The sequence below is a fragment of the Notolepis coatsorum genome (genome assembly GCF_963971535.1).
Source record: "Notolepis coatsorum genome assembly, chromosome: 6".
Taxonomy (NCBI): domain Eukaryota; kingdom Metazoa; phylum Chordata; class Actinopteri; order Aulopiformes; family Paralepididae; genus Notolepis; species Notolepis coatsorum.
This window is the reverse complement of record NC_140170.1, coordinates 7,116,102-7,135,556: the sequence shown is the minus strand read 5'-3', so window position 1 is coordinate 7,135,556 and position 19,455 is coordinate 7,116,102. Positions and strand designations below refer to the sequence as shown.

Sequence of the window (19,455 nt, the reverse complement as noted above, 5' to 3'; positions counted from 1 at the left end):
TACAACATATTCAAATCACGGGTTTATTATAAATCAATGGTCTATTCTATATAAATAATTATGTACAACAACCACATAGAGATAGTAGCCCAATTTACAGGGACGATTCCGCCCTCTAGCGGCCAAACATAACCGGTCCACTGACGTCATCACGTATCAACCACGTGTCTTCTCACGCTCCGTGTGTCCGGAAGTGGCGACGTGTAGTGAAGTGAGCCGAGAGCTGCAACCCTAACCCTAACGCTTTCAGATGGAACTGACCCTCACCCTAACCCTGTACTTTGAGATGACATTATTCGTGTCTCTGTATCGGAAGGAGGTGGACAGCTGCTAAACACATTGTTGTTGGACAAGTTGACCTGCTCTGTCTGCAGGACTTCAACATGAGCTCCCAAGACGTGCTGCAGAGCGCGTCCACCCTGGCGTCCTGTAATGTGCTGCTGCAGGTAAATTATTCATCTAATAAAGGTGCTGTACGTGGTATTCTCTACATTAATATAATAATATATAATGTACTGCTGCAGGTAAATTATTCATCTAATAAAGATGCTGTACGTGGTATTCTCTACATTAATATAATAATATATAATGTGCTGCTGCAGGTAAATTATTCATCTAATAAAGATGCTGTACGTGGTATTCTCTACATTAATATAATAATATATAATGTGCTGCTGCAGGTAAATTATTCATCTAATAAAGGTGCTGTACGTGGTATTCTCTACATTAATATAATAATATATAATGTACTGCTGCAGGTAAATTATTCATCTAATAAAGATGCTGTACGTGCTATTCTCTACATTCCAACAGAGTCAGTAACATGGGTCCAGCCCCTCTGCTCTGCAGTAAACAGACTTTTACATTTAGTCATTTAGCTGAACGCTTTTATCCAAAGCGACCTACAAGTTCAAGTTCAAGTTTCAAGTTTCTTTATTAGTTGTCATACAGAATACTTTTATATAAAATGCTTCTTTCTGTTTTGCTCCAGAGATTGTGCTAGATAAAAACAAGTAAGTATAAAATAGAAGTCAAGTACGTAGATAAAAGTGTTTAATACATGAGGCATTGTGTAACGTTATCCAGCTGGCTAGCTACTGATAGCTCCCGACATCAACAACTGCTCCAGCAAGTGTCCAGTTACATCGCATGAGGGCTGCTGACTAGGGTCCAGGTGCAGCGCAGGAGAATCCTTTCATGCTGAATGTAAGAGTTTATTGTCCAGCTGCAGCGCCGGAGAATCCGTGCTGGAGCTGGAGGCCACTCGAGTATACACACAGACAGTGGAGCTGTTTGCAGACAGCGAGGTGGCGATGTCTCGCAGATAATACAACTACAAGTATGATTATATAATATATATATTTTATCAAAAAAAAGTTGGCAGGTAAGAAATCTGCTTGGCGGGTAGATTCTTCCCATCTACCCGCCACTGGCCGGTGAGTCAAAAAGTTAATTTCGCTCCCTGCTCCGAGGTACTTAAAACTGTTCACTCTCTCAACCGGTGCCCCGTCGATGCTGAGGGGGCTGTAGTCCCTGACCCCCGACCTCGTGAAGTCCACAATCATCTCTTTTGTTTTGCTGACGTTCAGGGAGAGGCAGTTCTCCTGACACCACTGCGACAGATTCTCTACCTCTTCCAGGTAGGCCCTCTCGTCGTTGGCAGAGATCAGGCCCACCACTACTGTATCATCAGCAAATTTGATGATTGTGTTGTTGTTCCGCTGTGCCACACAGTCATGTGTGTACAGGGAGTAGAGGAGGGGACTCAGAACACAGCCCTGGGGGGCCCCTATGTTGAGCGTGATGGATGAGGAGGTGCAGTTGCCTGCTCTCACCACCTGGGGTCTGCCCGTCAGGAAGTCCAAGACCCACTGGCAGAGGTTATAGTTCAAGCCCAGGTCCCTGAGCTTGGCTATGAGTTTGGATGGGGACTATGGTATTGAATGCTGAGCTGTAGTCGATAAACAGCATTCTCACATAGTTCCCCTGCCTCTTGTCCAGGTGTGATGCTGCTGTGTGCAGCACATGGGCTATGGCGTCCTCCGTGGACCTGTTGGGGCGATATGCAAAAGTTCTGTACAACAAGTCATCAGGAAGGTTCTGTACAACAACAAGGCAGTTTTACATGTTTTTATGTGTCTATGTGATGTCTATGTGATGGCATGCGTCTTTACGATGTCTGTATGATGCATGTCTGAACACTTCGTTGCCCCCCCCCCCCCCCCCCCCTACAAGGACCACAATGGACATAAGCTCTGAGCTTTTTTGTGTCTATCCTTGGCAGTATTCCAGACTGTGTTTCTGCCACATTTATTTACACATTATTTATATATTGTCAAATAATAAAGTCATTCATTCATTGTAGTCCGTGCAGGTTTTGGTGGTTAAGAGTCAGACATTCCTAGTTCTCCAGCTGCTGGCAGCAGTCCATGCCCACTGTTGCCCAATGTCCAAACCCCCTCCAATGTACAGAGTCTTCCCTTCGAATGTATATATATTTTTTATGATCTCTCTCTTAAACAGTACTGTATGTCATAAATGTCTTGATGAATTGAAAAAGGGGGACCTTGATGTAAACAAGACGAAAGTCTTTCTCTGGTCTGCATCCCTTTAACAATTGTTTCTCTTGTTTGTATTGAGCCGTACCGTACCCATTATGCAATCTGTTAATAAAGTTTTCAATCAATCAATCAATGATGGCCGCTGGCACAAAGGACTGGCCGGGGCAGTTGTACTATATCTACATCTGTAAATATATCTGTAGTGTTAAAAAGCACCTTAACACTACACCATATTTGACCTATTTTTACGAAAAGATTTGCACTACACCTCTACCTCATTTTTGCATTTTTTTTACTGTTTACTGTATGAAGCACAATCTCAGGAGGCTCCTACAGAACCAAGCATTTCACTGTAATGTACTTTATATGCGACAAATAAAACAACTTGAAACTACGCCACCGTGACGTTGACCACCGGTGTTATCCCTTACCTGATTGATTGATTGATTGAATTGATTGATTGATTGAAAACTTTATTAACAGATTGCAGAATGGGTACAATACAGTACGGCTCAATACACACAATTGTTAAAGGAAAACTCCAACATTTTGGGAAATTAGCTTATTTAACATCTTCCCTGGAGTTAGACAAGAAGATACATACCTTTTTTGTCTATCTGCATAATTGTGAAATATTACTGTAATGAGTGGTATGTGTATGAAACAAGCATCCTTGATGAATGAATGAATGAATGAATGAATGAATGAATGAATGAATGAATGATGAATGAATGAATGCATGAATGAATGAATGGATGAATGAATGAATGAATGAACGAACGAACGAATGAAAACTTTATTTAACAGATTGCAGAATGGGTACAATACAGTACGGCTCAATACACACAATTGTTAAGGGGATGCAGACCAGAGAAAGACGTTTGTTTTGTTTACATCAGGGTCCCCCATTTTCAAATTATATTGACATTTATGACATACACAACATACATGACATTTATGGCATAGGGACATACAGGTATTTAGTACTGATACATTTGTGACATAAACGGTATTCAAATATACAGTACTGTTACCCATAGATCCTGACAGAGTATATACATACGGTGGGGAGGAGACTGTACATTTGGAGGGGGTGGGTGGGTGGGAGAGAAATATACATACGGCAGGGAGAGAATATATACATGCGGTGGGGAGGAGACTGTCTATTAGGAGGGGGTGGGGGGTTTGGACATTTACGGTGGCCAGTTTCAAATTGCAGCCTCCCGTAGGTGCTCTTTAAGAGCGGTTTTGAATGTGGGTAGGGATTCACATTCCTTTACAGCTTTGGGTAGGGCGTTCCACATTGATGTGGCATAATTGCGAAACGTGTTTAGTCCCTTGTTTGAGCCGAATCTGGGTTTAACATGATTTGTTGAGCTTCCTCTGGTGTTGTGGTCGTGGTATTCACTGACCTTTGGGAAGTATTTTGACATGGGTACCTTAGTCGTATAGTGTATCTTGTAGACCAGGCCCATTGCAAGTTGCTGTACTCTGTTGTCTACTCCAAGCCATCCTAGGTTGTCAAAGTGGGCAGGGGTGAGGTGGGTTCTAGGGGTAAGGTCAAGCAGTAGTCTGACCAGTTTGTTTTGTGATGTTTGTAATCTTGTTTTTAGTGCCTTTGAGGTGCTTTGGTACTATGAGGTGCAAGCATAGTCGTAGTACCCTTGAATGAGTGCTCCTGCCAGAGTCTTCACGGTGTTCTTGTTTACCAGAGAGGAGATCCGGTACAAGAATCTAGTTTGTTGGTTTTTATTACATTGGATGCCATTTTGTCACAGGAAAGATTTGCCTCTAGGATGGAACCCAGGTAGGTAATTTCATCTTTCCTTGTGACAATATTGTCACCCACTGTAACTGAGAAGCCGTCGGTCTTGCTGAGTTTGTTATTTGAACCGAAGAGAATGGACTCTGTTTTGCCCATGTGTAATGATAGTTTGTTATCAGCGAGCCATATGCAGATGTTAGCTAGTTCCGAGCTGAGGGTTTTTTTAACCTGCAATTTGTTCTTGTCAGATTCCAGGGACAACAATGGAAATAAATCCTGGACTTTTCGTTTCTATCCCTGACAAAGCAAATAGTCATGTGACCTGTATACTGTATGTTTATTGTCTAAATAAAACGACCTACCACCTACCTCCCGCCTCGACTACTGCAACGCACTGCTTGCTGGCCTCCCGGCCACTGCCACTAAGCCTCTTCAACTCATTCAGAACGCAACTGGTCTCAAACCTACCGAAGTCGGCCCATGTCACCCCACTTCTCAGGGACCTGCACTGGCTCCCCATTGCTGCACGTATCCGCTTCAAGGCCCTCGACCTAGCATACCGTGCGGCAAAGGGAACGGCTCCCGCCTACCTCCGGTCAATGGTCTCTAACTACACACCCTCAAGACCCCTACGCTCTGCATCTTCTGGCCGCCTCAGACCTACTCCTATCCAAGCTCCGGGAGGGTCATCAAAGAGAAGCCGCCTGTTCTCAGTCCTTGCGCCACAATGGTGGAATGAACTACCCACCCCACTTAGGACAGCCGAAACACGTCCAATCTTTCGCTAACTAACCTTACTGTCATGCACTTGTCCTAATATACTAACCTACAATGTAGCACTAAACACTTTGATGAACATTGTTACTCAGCTGATATTTGTGCCCTTCCTGCTGACTTGTTGTACAAAACTTGTAAGTCGCTTTGGATAAAAGCATCAGCTAAATGACTAAATGTAATGTGAATGTAAATGTAAATGTCACTCCCCTCCCCCCTCCCCCATGCTGCTATGATAACTGAGTTTCCCCCAAGGGGATCAATAAAGGAATATCTTATCTTATCTTAACCCGTGATGCTGTTAATAATAGCCATCCTCTTCTGAGCGTGTTTTTGACATGATCCGCTGGTGTGATTGATGGCCTGGGGATAAAACACTGATGGGCTTAGTGGTGCTGACATTACCCTCTGCTCTCACTGACGACAGCTCCGCTCGTGCAGAAACACGTTCTGTCAGGGAGGCAACGCCAGGCTTCTGGAGAGAAGCCAGAGCTCAGGTTAAAACGTGAGCCATATACCTATCTTCCCTTGCTCCTGAAAAAGCATGAGCAAACTATGTAGTTTTCTGGGATTAGACAGGATTACTCTAAAACTATACTCATATTCACCACCAAAAAAACGGGAATGTATGGATGACGTTTTTTTTCTTTTTCACAAATTGAACGATAGATACTCGATGTCAGATGGGCAATAGTATTATATCCATAGCTATGATATATAATATAGTTTGAGCCCTGCAAACACCTGTATTCCTATTCTTTAAAGCGGTGGCCTTCTTACCACACGGTACACAGCGCCCGCTGGCGCTGAAAGTGTTAATGTATCTAAACTATACTATAGAATACCTCCTTCCTTTAAAGTGTCATATATATAGCACTGGTTGTTAGGTCGCCTGCAGCCAGCCTTCTCCACTAAGCTGCAGCTCACCTGGCTTCACTTTCCTGCGTTGTGTCCAGCACTAAGCATTATGCAGCATATTGTCAGGTCAGACCACAGCGCTAAGCATTATGCAGCATATTGTCAGGTCAGACCACAGCTATATGCATTATGCAGCATATTGTCAGGTCAGACCACAGCTATATGCATTATGCAGCATATTGTCATGTCTATGTTCCCCTGGTTGCGTGATGGTGAGTCAGCAATATAGGCTACTTATAGGCTATACTGTATATAATATCATTCATACAGTAAACAAGCAACATCTATTTCTTCAATGAGACATATACAGTATATTAGTGATGTCAGGCGATTAAAACAATTTATCTAATTAATTACAGGCTTTGTAATTAAGTAATCTAATTAATCGCATTTTAATCGCATAACCATTTTATGCCTGATATTCTATATTCTATAATCATATTTCAAATTGCATGTGTCCGGATGGCAGAATTCAGTACTGTATCTACAAAACCTTCTGTTTAATCATCTTCCATCTATTAATTTGCTTGGATTTTTCTAAGGTCTGGTCAATTTGAGCATTGTTATTCACAGTCAAAGATAAAAAAAAATTGATTGATATTCTCATTTGGTTCATTACAATTGACTCAAAATAAAATCTTCATTCAATCAATCACCGCGCAGATTGATTGATTGAATGGAAATGTTATTAACAGATTGCAGAATGGGTACAATACAGTACGGCTCAATACACACAATTGTTAAGGGGATGCAGACCAGAGAGACCACTTTCGTCTTGTTTACATCAGGGTCCCCCATTTTCAATTCATAATGAATTGTAAGTAAGGGTGCAACTTGCACCGTGCAATCCATTCTAACAAACTATCAATTTGGTTTAAATGCAACAAATTATCACTAAACATTAAAAAAACGAATTTCATTTTTTTTGGTCTAAAATCTGTGATTTTTAACTCTTCATCTAAAGTTGTGATCAATGACATCCCCATAGCTAGGGTGTGTTTTACACGATTCCTTGGTGTTCTGCTTGATGAATCCCTATCATGGAAACCTCATATCACAGCCATAACTACAAAAATGGCCAAGAGTATTGGTATTCTTGGAAAAACACGTCACTTGCTGAGCACCGAGGTTGCCACAATGTTATATTACTCTATGGTTTACCCATATATCAATTACTGTAATTTAGTTTGGGGTAGTACGCATCAGACCAAACTTGAGCCCATATACCGTCTGCAGAAACGAGCTCTAAAAATAATCAGCTGTGTTCAACGAAGTCATTCTTCTCAGCCTCTATTCCATAAGTTAGGTATACTCAGTGTTTATCAAGTGAATCATCTTCAGACTGGTTTATTTGTGCATAGTTCTTTAAACAGAGCCCTTCCCCCTTTTTTTCATGACATGTTTGCCCACAATCACCAAATTCATAATTACCCCACACGTAGTTCCTGTTTGCTTAGACCACCCTTTTCCCGCACTTCCCAATCTCAGTTTTGTTTGCTCTACCGAGGGTCAAAGTTGTGGAACTCTTTGCCTCCACATATTTTGGAATTTTCTTTTCTGAAATTCAAAAGAGCACTGAAATCTCATCTCCTAGATCACCAATATTTCCCATATGGACTTCCTTTACAAACTGTGGTCTGATGGCTTGATGTATTTTGTTATTGTATTTTCGTTTTATTATATATTCTTCCTGTCATTGATTGTTTTCTCTATACCAGAAATCGTATGGCATGGGGTGCCTACTTCGGTGTCTATGTAGGCCTGCTTGTGTGTGTTTGTTTGTTTATGGGGGGGGGGGGGGGGGGATTTTATTTTATATTTTATATTTATCTTGATATAATGTAATTTTGCTTCCTGGTGAATGCCACATGCAAGCCCCTTGAGGGGTTTTAGGCAATTCTCCTACACATCCCTTGTGGACTATATTGTATTATATATGTAACTGTTTTTATATGTGTAAATAAACAAACAAACAAAACAAACAAACATTCCCTGATATTCATAGATGTCCATAGAATCAGATACCAAGAACATGCAAATAGACCATATTAAAAAAAAAAAGTATGTAAATGTGTATTGTACATTCTTGTGGAATGAATGATACAAAAAAAATATTATTTAAAAAAAAATATATATATATTTTTTTTGTGTAATTAATTTTGAGTTAATTTGTATGCGATAATTTGCTGTGTAATTAATTAATCTAATTAACGCGATAAACTGACAGCCCTAATATATATATACATATCATTCTGTATTTAAATACTATAATATTAAGGTCAGGATGTCAATCGATTAAAATATTTTATCTGATTTATCGCATGATTGTCCATAGTTAACTCGCGATTAATCGCATATTTTTTATCTGTTCTAAATCTACCTTAAACGGATCTTTTTCAAGTTTTAATACTCTTATCAACATCAGAGTCAACAAATGCTTGCTTCATGCAGCCATTTAAAACAAAAGGATGACCCTCATGCATTCTATCTAGGTCGTCCTCGGACGGGCCCTCCATCGGTGCTTCCAGTCATCCCGATCCTCCATGCATCTGGCTGCTCGCCGGTGCTTTCTGTTCCCGCATCGCTCCTGAGTACGTCCACGTAGGTTAATGTGGGACGTCCTCGTGATCGATGCCCGTGTGTTGGTTCCCACAGCACAAGTTTGCTGGTTGGCATCTCATGGTGTCTCTGGCAGTGACCTGCCAGCCTCATTCTCCTGACTGCCACTTTATCGCTCACCTTTAGCACCCCCCCCATACAAGTTTGCATTAGTGACATGCTCATCCCTGTTGATGTTGAGCACCACACGCATCATTCTGGTGTAGCACCCATCCAAGGACTTCTACAGGGTGGGCTTCAAGGTCCAGCATTCACTGCCATACAAAAGGACAGACTCAACTGTTGAGCTTGATTTGACGGGGGAGGTTGGATTTCCACACACTGGTCATGCCGTTCAGAGCCCTCCACGCATTGCAAATTCAAAACAGAGTGATGCACAAAATAACTTAAAAGAAAATAATAATTTAAAACAATGAATAAAGTGTGCATGAAATAATAGGGGAAAGAAAATGTTAGGAACTTGTTACAATGTTACATTCACCCACACAAAGGCCCCCTTTCTCTCTCTCTCACACACACACTCTCCCAGCTCTTTCTCTCGTGCCCCTTCCTCATCTCTCTCACCCCCCCCCCCCCTCTCTCTCTCTCTCTCTCTCTCTCTCTCTCTCTCTCTCTCTCTCTCTGACACACTCTCCCAGCTCTCTTTCTCTCTTGCCCCTTCCTCATATCTCTCACCCTCCCTCTCTCTCTCTCTCTCTCTCTCTCTCTCTCTCTCTCTCTCTCTCTCTCTCTCTCTCTCTCTCTCTCTCTCTCCAATCGTGTGACGGCAAGTTCTGCGCCAATTTCCGGGTCTAACAGCCTGCAAACTACCTAACGCCTAGTTTATCACTGGTTAAGCTTAGGCGACTCTTTTGAAGTTGGTTAAGGTTAGAGTTTAACCAGGGCTGGTATTCTATCGCCCTGCTCTAAGACAAACTCTAACCTTAACCAACTTCGAAAGAGTCGCCTAAGCTTAACCGGCGAAATAACTTGCCGTCACACGATTGGGCGCACATGTCACATGACCAGAAACGTCAGTGGCCAATCAGATCGCGCAAACCGACAACCCCCTTAGGGAAAGTATTCACGCCTCCAGTGGCTCAGGAGGTAGAGCGGTCGTCTGGTAATCAGAGGGTTCCCGGTTCAATTCCAGCTCCTCTTGGACAGCGTGTCGAAGTGTCCTTGAGCAAGTCACTTAACCCCTACCTGTTCCCGATCAGCAGGTTGGCACCTCGCACGGTCGCCTCCGCCATCGGCGTGTGAGTGTGTGAGTGAATGGATGGATGTGAGGCGTGAGTTGTAAAGAGCTTTGTATAACAGCTGCTATATAAACACAGTCCATTTGTAGATGGAGAAATCCACTCCGCAATTTCTGCAAACGATGCAACAGAGGACCATGTTAGTTAGTTAGAGAAGAGCTGATGGCATCGAAGGCTGAGACCACTTATTGATTTATCGATAATTATCGATAACTGCAGATTTTTTTGCATGTGTAAAAAAGATATATATATATATATATTTTTTTTTTAATACTTTATAGTATAAAGTATTAAAAAAAAATATATATATATATACATGCAAAGAAATCTGCAGTTTATACTATACTAGGTCTTGTGGCATGTTTTAGTTAAAACATCGCCATTTCATGTAAATTCAGTTGAATTGCAACCCCGCATTGTGCATTCAATATGCATGCAGTGCACTCCTCCATCACATCCAGAGACCACCGGCTGTAACATGACAACGATCACTGTGGTCGTTTTGAATGGGGGAAATCTGTAACACTAAAGATGGAGGCAACGGCAAATAATTGCTGCGAAATAAACATAAATGCGTTGTTTATTAAATAATAATAATACAATTATTTAAAAAATATTTAGCGATAATTTTGTCCCGATATAACAGCAGCTCAGGCTGTGGGATCTAACAGCAGGTGCTGACTGGGCAGGTTGAGTAAATAGCACTGGTTGCGCTTGCTAGGTCACCCGCAGCCATGCAGCCTTCTCCACTAAGCTGCACACAGCTCAGCTGGCTTCACTTGCCTGCGTCCTGTCCAGCGCTAAGCATTATGCAGCATATCGTCCGCTCAGACCACAGCGCTAAGCATTATGCAGCATATTGTCAGGTCAGATGGCAGATTATGCACCGTATTGTGATGTCAGACAGACGACAGCGCTATGCATTATGCAACCTGCTGTCTGCACCTCAGAGGAACAGACTGTGTGACAACCTAACAAGGCTGGGCTGACAGATCAATATTGGCCAAAGCAACCAAAGCATGCTTCATGTAGGGCTGACCCCTATTAATCGATTAGTCGACTAATCTGTCGAAAGGGGCCGTAGTCGACTGGCCAACCTCTTAGTCGAATATAATAAAAAAAATATATATCATTTTTTTTTTTATCATTCTTTCCAAAAGAAAAGAGGCCTAGAAGCGTGGCTGACGCTAATGGCACGCATACCAGAGGCTAACTGCCTACGAAAACAGGCACAGAGGCACTGAAAGAGAATTTCACCATCTAATGAACACACTAGACTAGACAAATATCAAGATGTATCCATCAGTGGACCAATTGCATGCTTTTGCAGAGGACAAGAAGCCTTCAGTCGACTCCTTCAGACATTAAGCACCCCCCACAGCCCAAATGGAATGATAAAAAAGATTTTTTTTTTTAAATATTATTATTATTATTATTCTTTTTTTTTTAGGTCGACCAATAGTCGACTAACGGCAAATTTCGGCCAATCCTAGTCGACCATCCAAATCCTTAGTCGGGGACAGCCCTAGCTTCATGCAACACAGACACATAGACACAAGCATGCTTCATGTAACACAAACACATACACACAAGCATGCTTCATGAAACAAGCACATATACACAAGCATGCTTCATGTAACAAGATACAAGATACAAGATACTTTAATGCCACACAACAATGGTTGGTGGTAATTGTTTTCGGTACAGATTGTTAAGCACTGGTTACATCAAACATTAAACAGACATCAAACATCAAAAACGTCAAAAACGCCCCCCTCCCACCTCCCAAACCGACAATAAATACATATATACATAAATACATATCGGACAGTCACGGTAACAGCGTCAGTCAGTGACAGATGCTTGCCCGTCTGTGCAAAGGGGGGCGGGCCAGGGTGTTCAGTGTTCGGACTGCTGTGGGGAAAAAACAGTTTGTGAAGCGTGTGTGTAACAAACACATAGACACAAGCATGCTTCATGAAACACAGACACATATACACAAGCATGCTTCATGAAACACAGACACATATACACAAGCATGCTTCATATAACACAGACACATATACACAAGCATGCTTCATGAAACACAAACACATAGACACAAGCATGATTCATCATGAAACACAAACACATATACACAAGCATATGCTTCATGCAACACAGACACATAGACACAAGCATGCTTCATGCAACACAGACACATAGACACAAGCATGCTTCATGCAACACAGACACATAGACACAAGCATGCTTCATGCAACACAGACACATAGACACAAGCATGCTTCATGCAACACAGACACATAGACACAAGCATGCTTCATGAAACACAAGCACATATAAAGCATGCTTCATGTAACAAGCACATATACACAAGCATGTTTCATGTAACACAAGCACATATAAAGCATGCTTCATGTAATACAAGCACATATACAGACTGTTAGATTCAACGGCAACTACAGCTCCAACAGAACGGTATCCACCGGGGCACCCCAGGGAACTGTCATCTCACCAGTCCTGTTCACTCTGTACAGTGTACACCGACGACTGTTGCAGCTCAGACCCTGAGATGCTCTTCATCAAATACTCTGATGACACAGTCATCGTTGACACCACCAACTCCAATGACCGCATCATTGGAGAAATGAACAGGTTTGCAGAGTGGTGTAAGAACAATTTCCTGGACCTAAACCCCAGCAAAACAAAGGAACTGCTGGTGGACTTCAGGCGTGACCCCACAACTCCCCCGGCTCTGGAGATAAATGGCCAGAAAATAGAGCGTGTTGAGGAGAATATCTTGGCACCACCATCGACCATAAGCTCACCTTCGAGACCAACACAGATAACATCCACACTAAGTGCCAACAGCGACTGTTCTTCCTCAGGAAGATGAGGAAGCTTCAGGTGCGACCATCAATCCTGCAGGCTTTCTACAACTCCTTTGTGGAATCGATAATGTCCTTTAACATCACATCATGGTTTGGAGTGATGCGTGCCATCAACCGGAAACCTCTCGACAGGGTCGTTAAGATCAGCTGCAAGATAATTGGGAAGGACCAGGAGCCACTCGGCAGCATCCACAAGAAACGGACAGTTAAAAAGGCCTCCCAAATAGTTGTAGATAACACTCACACCCTTCACACCCATTACAAACTAATGCCCTCAGGCCGTCGATACAGAGCCTCATCACTGAACAAAAGGGGCTTCGTGCCAACCTCCATCAGACTGCTGAACACCTAGGTCTGGTGGAGGCCGGACTGCCCCCCCCCCCCAAGGACTTTGGACTACTTAAAATAGACTCCACCTGATGGACATATTATGTACCTGTACTACTATTATTTATTATTTATATACATACAGAACTGCTCCACATGGTTTTTAATATATCATGCTTTAAGTACTGTAGTTTTAATGTAGATGGTGTTTTTTTTATATAGTGGTCTTTTTATTGTAGTTTTAACTATTTTTTTTATATATAGTGGTGAGTGCCTATGTATTGTGACTGTATGTTTGTCTTTCAACCACTGCACAGATGAAGTTCCGAAAGGAAAATAAAGTAATTTGAAGTTTGAAGTTGAAGTTGATATAAAGCATGCTTCATGCAACAGACACATTACTATATACCTGTATGGCATGTATGTTGTGTATGTCATAAATGTCACTATGAATTGAAAATGGGGGACCCTGATGTAAACAAGACAAACGTCTTTCTCTGCTTTGCACCGCCTTAACAATTGTGTGTATTGAGCCGTACTGTATTGTACCCATTCTGCAATCTGTTAAATAAAGTTTTCATTCATTCATTCATTCATTCATTCATTCATTCATTCATTCATTCATTCGTTCATTCATTCATTCATTCATTCATTCATTCATTCATTCATTCATTCATTCATTCATTCATTCATTCATTCATTCATTCATTCACATATACACAAGCATACTTCATGCAATACAATAATAATAATAATAATAATAATAATAATAATAATAATAATAATAATAATAATAATAATAATAATAATGATAATAATAATGATAATAATAATAATAATAATAATAATAATAATAATAATAATAATAATAATAATAATAATAATAATAATAGAGTAGATCTCAAGTCTCCGGGGGAGAAATATGACTTCGATCACAGATTTTTGAAATATTGATATCAAAGACGTGGTACGGCGTCTTTGGCAGAATGAGCATGGCGGGGAAAGACGTCCTACGGTGTTTTTGGCGACCATAGTGATAATAATAATAATAATAATAATAATAATAATAATAATAATAATAATAATAATAATAATAATAATAATAATAATAATAATAAACTTTATTTGTATAGCACCTATAGTCCCAGGTTGTTTAAAGAGAAATGTAGATAAGGAAGCGGACCGTTAAAAACTTCAGAGGAGCAGGCCACGCCCCCTGCTCCCTGGGCAGGCCACGCCCCCTGCTCCCTGGGCAGAACATGCACGCTGTCTACTCTGCGAGGCTGGGTAGATCTGCAGAGATAACTCAAGAGATACCACCCCGCTCCTGCTCTCCAAGGTAAACACCTTTTTATTTTTATTCATGTATAGCTCTGTGGCTTTGTTATATTTATATTTATTATAACTTATATAGATATTAGTGTCGAATCGGTCAAAATAAGCTCCTCAGCTGCTCTTGGTTTGTTAAAATAGGTTGTTGAAATTATGTCTGTTATGTAAATGGTATCGCAGGCTATTTTGGGTAACAGGTTGATGGATTGTATAGCCTACAATTGTTTTAGCTGTCAATGCATACTTTCATTTACCAATAAGATGTATACTGAATTAACATTTTGAACGGAATGAGTACACCATCGACTTGATGGTCTGCAACCAGATAGAACATTTATAACATTATACATTTTCCTAATGTAACTTTTCATTGATGGCATTGGAAGTAATCAAGAAACGATAGACAATTTGTCTGGTCTAATGAATGACGACTAATTATGGGCTGTTTGCTTGGTAGCTGTTGTTGGCTTCTTTGGTTTTGTGAAGGTTTAATTAGAGCAGCCGTTGGATGTTTCTAGAAGATGGACTACTGTATCTATGAACAAACAGTAAAACAGTCTTTGGATTTATCGGTTGTGGATTGTTTTGTCTTTACCAGTGGATTACTGTCTTTTACCATTGTGCACTTTGCTAAGGTAGCTACTTTGGTAGTAATCTACCTTGCCTATATTACTACAGTACTTAATTACTATGAATTTCCATTACCTCACAAAATGTCATAACCCAGTAATATTAATGAACAATAAATCACTGGTCTTTCTCGAGTGTCAAGGGCAGGTCGGCGACACGTGTGCCGTCACCCGTCAAGGAGTCAGTAATCTGTTCCCACAGCCGACTATAGATGGAATGGAAAGACGGGGGGGCGGGGGGGGGGCGGGGTGGAGGAGGTGAAGAAAGTAACCATGAGCCAGCGATGCTATTTACCTTTCTAAACCTATATAGCTCTCTGGGCCTTGTGTAAGTGATAGGTACAAAGAGGCTTTAGTTCATAAGTCATGGGTACAAACAGGCTTTAGTTCACAAGTCATAACAGGCTTAGTCCAACTAGGGCTAGACATGGACGTCACGACACGTGCAGGTTTAATTTAGTTTATTTCTTAATTAGACAAACATGACATTACAAGTAAACATGACAAAGGACTAGTGCACGCGCACGCGCACACACACACACGCACACACGCACGCACGCACACACACACACACACACACACACACACACACACGCACACACACACACACACACACACACACACACACACACACACACACACACACACACACGCACACACACACACACACAGACGTAATACTTACATCATAACATGACATTTCAAGTAAACATGACAAAGGACTAGTACACACACAGACACAATACTTAAATCATTAAGATATAATATTACAAGTAAACATGACAAAGGACTAGTACACACACAGACACAATACTTACATCGTTAAGATATAATATTACAAGTAAACATGACAAAGGACTAGTACACACACAGACACAATACTTACATCGTTAAGATATAATATTACAAGTAAACATGACAAAGGACTAGTACACACACAGGACTAGTACACACACAGATACACAATACTTACATCATAACATGACATTAAAATTAAACAGGACAAAGGAATAGTACGTCACACACACACACACACACACACACACACACACACACACACACACACACACACACACACACACACACACACACACACACACACACACACACACACACACACACACACACACACACACACACACAGAGACACACATGATACTTACATCATAACATCACTGCTCTACCTCCTGAGCCACTATCGTCCCCCATGGTCATGATGGATGTTTGACCAAACTAATAATAACGATGGATTTTGTTTGATATCGCTGTCCTTGTCTCCAGGCCAGGATTGTGGCTAACATCGGAGCCAAGATGGGACGCAAGGAGGTCAACGGTTGTAGCTGGAAGAAAAACACGGACAACATCAAGGAGGTGTTCGACTTCAAGGGGAAGATGGGATCGTAAGTACAGAGCCGTTTGCATGTAGGACTGTTACAGCTGGTGCCATGTTCATGTTCCAGCCTGATCTCACTTCAAATTAGGGCTGTACCGAATAGTTCAAAGCTTCGAAGCTTCGTTCATAATGTTGACGTTCGAATTCTAAATCAACATTGGCATTTTGAATTTTGGAAAAAAAAATGGAAAAAAAATCTTATTTTTTTTGTATGTGTCTATTCATTCTGTTTAAACCAATGGGGGTTTTTCTTCACAGTTGCGGATAAAGATTAGGCTACACTAGTATTATAGTATTATACTATCATAGTATATGACTCGTCGTAACAATTTAAATAAAACATTTATCATAAATGATGTAGCCTGTCTGCGTCCGCTTGGCGCTCGGCTCTCCATCAAGACGTCACCATCACTTTCGTACCAACCGTGCCCTTATTGGATTATTTTTGTTGACGAAACTGACGAGTTATATTCATTAAAGAAAGTTGGTTTCATAAAAAAAAATACACATTTGATCAGATTAATCACTTTATTCAAATTGAGGATTTAGTTTGAGGGTATATAAAAAAAAATAAAAATAAAATTGGGATTACGTCATAAAATATGATGACAGTCATTCGAAGCTTCGTTCGAATACTTCAATAGAAGCTTTGAATGTTAAAAAATTACATTCGGTACAGCCCTACTTCAAATATGTAAATAAAGTACTAATCGACCAAAGGAAAAAAGGTGCACAATGTACATTATGTTATAGCCATAAAGTAATATATTTAGTATTTACTCATTGTGTAAGTAATATTTACATTTCGTATCGACAAAAGTCAGAAACAAACTGTATGACTGGGAGTCAAACTAACAATGATTGTGGTCGCAGGTGCGTGCTCTTTGTATCTGTGATACAAACACAGCTCTCACCACTAGACTAAGACACCCACCACCCTGATACAAACACAGCTCTCACCACTAGACTAAGACACCCACCCTGATACAAACACAGCTCTCACCACTAGACTAAGACACCCACCACCCTGATACAAACACAGCTCTCACCACTAGACTAAGACACCCACCACCCTGATACAAACACAGCTCTCACCACTAGACTAAGACACCCACCCTGATACAAACACAGCTCTCACCACTAGACTAAGACACCCACCCTGATACAAACACAGCTCTCACCACTAGACTAAGACACCCACCATGATACAAACACAGCTCTCACTGCTAGACTAAGACACCCACCCTGATACAAACACAGCTCTCACCACTAGACTAAGACACCCACCCTGATACAAACATAGCTCCCACCACTAGACTAAGACACCCACCCTGATACAAACACAGCTCTCACCACTAAGACACCCACCCTGATACAAACACAGCTCTCACCACTAGACTAAGACACCCACCCTGATACAAACACAGCTCTCACCACTAAGACACCCACCCTGATACAAACACAGCTCTCACCACTAGACTAAGACACCCACCCTGATACAAACACAGCTCTCACCACTAGACTAAGACACCCACCCTGATACAAACATAGCTCCCACCACTAGACTAAGACACCCACCCTGATACAAACACAGCTCTCACCACTAAGACACCCACCCTGATACAAACACAGCTCTCACCACTAGACTAAGACACCCACCCTGATACAAACATAGCTCCCACCACTAGACTAAGACACCCACCCTGATACAAACACAGCTCTCACCACTAAGACACCCACCCTGATACAAACACAGCTCTCACCACTAGACTAAGACACCCACCCTGATACAAACACAGCTCTCACCACTAGACTAAGACACCCACCCTGATACAAACACAGCTCTCACCACTAGACTAAGACACCCACCCTGAAACAAACACAGCTCTCACATAACAGTTATGGTTAAGAAGATACAACGTTAGGGTGACAGTGTGGTTAAGGTTAGGGTTAGGATTAGGGCTAGGGCTAGGGTTAGGGTTAGGGTTAGGGTTAGGGTTAGGGTTAGGGTTAGGGTTATAGTTATGGCTATGGTGGTTAGAGTTAAGGTTAAGGATCGTTTAAACTTTAAGGTAACAGTGTGGTTAGGGTTAAGGTTATGCTTAGTTTAAGGTAAGTCTTGAGGTAAAGGCACTTGCCTCCCATGTGAGCATCCTGGGTTAGTTCCCCAGCAGATCTTTCTGAAAACATTGAAAGTAAAACATTTTTAAATATGTAACATAATGTGCTTATTTGTAAATACATAGATATGTCAATATATTTATTATGCCTATAACATAACGTACAATATGTGTAACGGTTGTGACATTGTCACCTTAAACTTTGATGCCCCGAGGGAGTTTCGAACCCGTGGTCTGCCACACCGCGGGCAACAGCACAGACCGCTATACCAAGAAGTGAACTCACTGCTTTGTAACGTGTCTATTTGTCTTTTTGAGTTTAGCCCATAGCACCGCTACTCGCCCCAGTAACTTCACAACATCTGAAGTCCATCGTGACGGCGCTTCGCGGTACCACCCGTTACATATGTACCCGTTTCCTGTGGTTAAAGTACTTCATTTACATATTTTAAGCGCGATCAGGCTGGTTATTTCAATCTCATTTCCTACTGAAAATGTACGTGCATTGCTGTTGTCCTTCTTTCAACAACTCCATGTGGATGACAGGCAGGATGGTCTGCTTGTATAACTGTACACTCCTTCATGTAACACGATTAGACAGAAACTAGTAGGTGGAAGGAGTACTAAAATACAAGTATTGTAAGTATTGTTTCAGGTGAATTTGAATCACGTCCAAGTAATAGTAATCAGGTGGAAGACAGAGTCAACCAGATAGGGATGTGCCTAGTTCACAGAATCGTGCACGGGGTAGTGCCAGTGTACTTCAACAATTACTTCAACCGAATCAGGGACACCCATGCATAGCCAACTATGCGTAGCTCAACTGACTTTGTGCCAGTCAAATTCAGGAGTTGTATGGGGAAGGAGTCATTTTTGTATTCAGCAGCT

The 19,455-nt window shown here is 41.4% G+C and overlaps 1 protein-coding gene across 1 annotated transcript in view; it reads left to right on the top strand.

Annotated features, from left to right (window-relative positions):
• Positions 1–251: 251 nt before the first annotated feature.
• The window catches only part of camk1ga (calcium/calmodulin-dependent protein kinase IGa), a 68,717-nt gene continuing 49,513 nt past the window's right edge, over positions 252–19,455 (top strand). The window contains exons 1-2 of the mRNA XM_084317624.1: positions 252–446; positions 16,336–16,454. Coding sequence (XP_084173750.1) covers positions 384–446; positions 16,336–16,454 — 182 coding nt within the window. The 5' untranslated portion in view covers positions 252–383. The remainder of the gene's footprint in view (positions 447–16,335; positions 16,455–19,455) is intronic.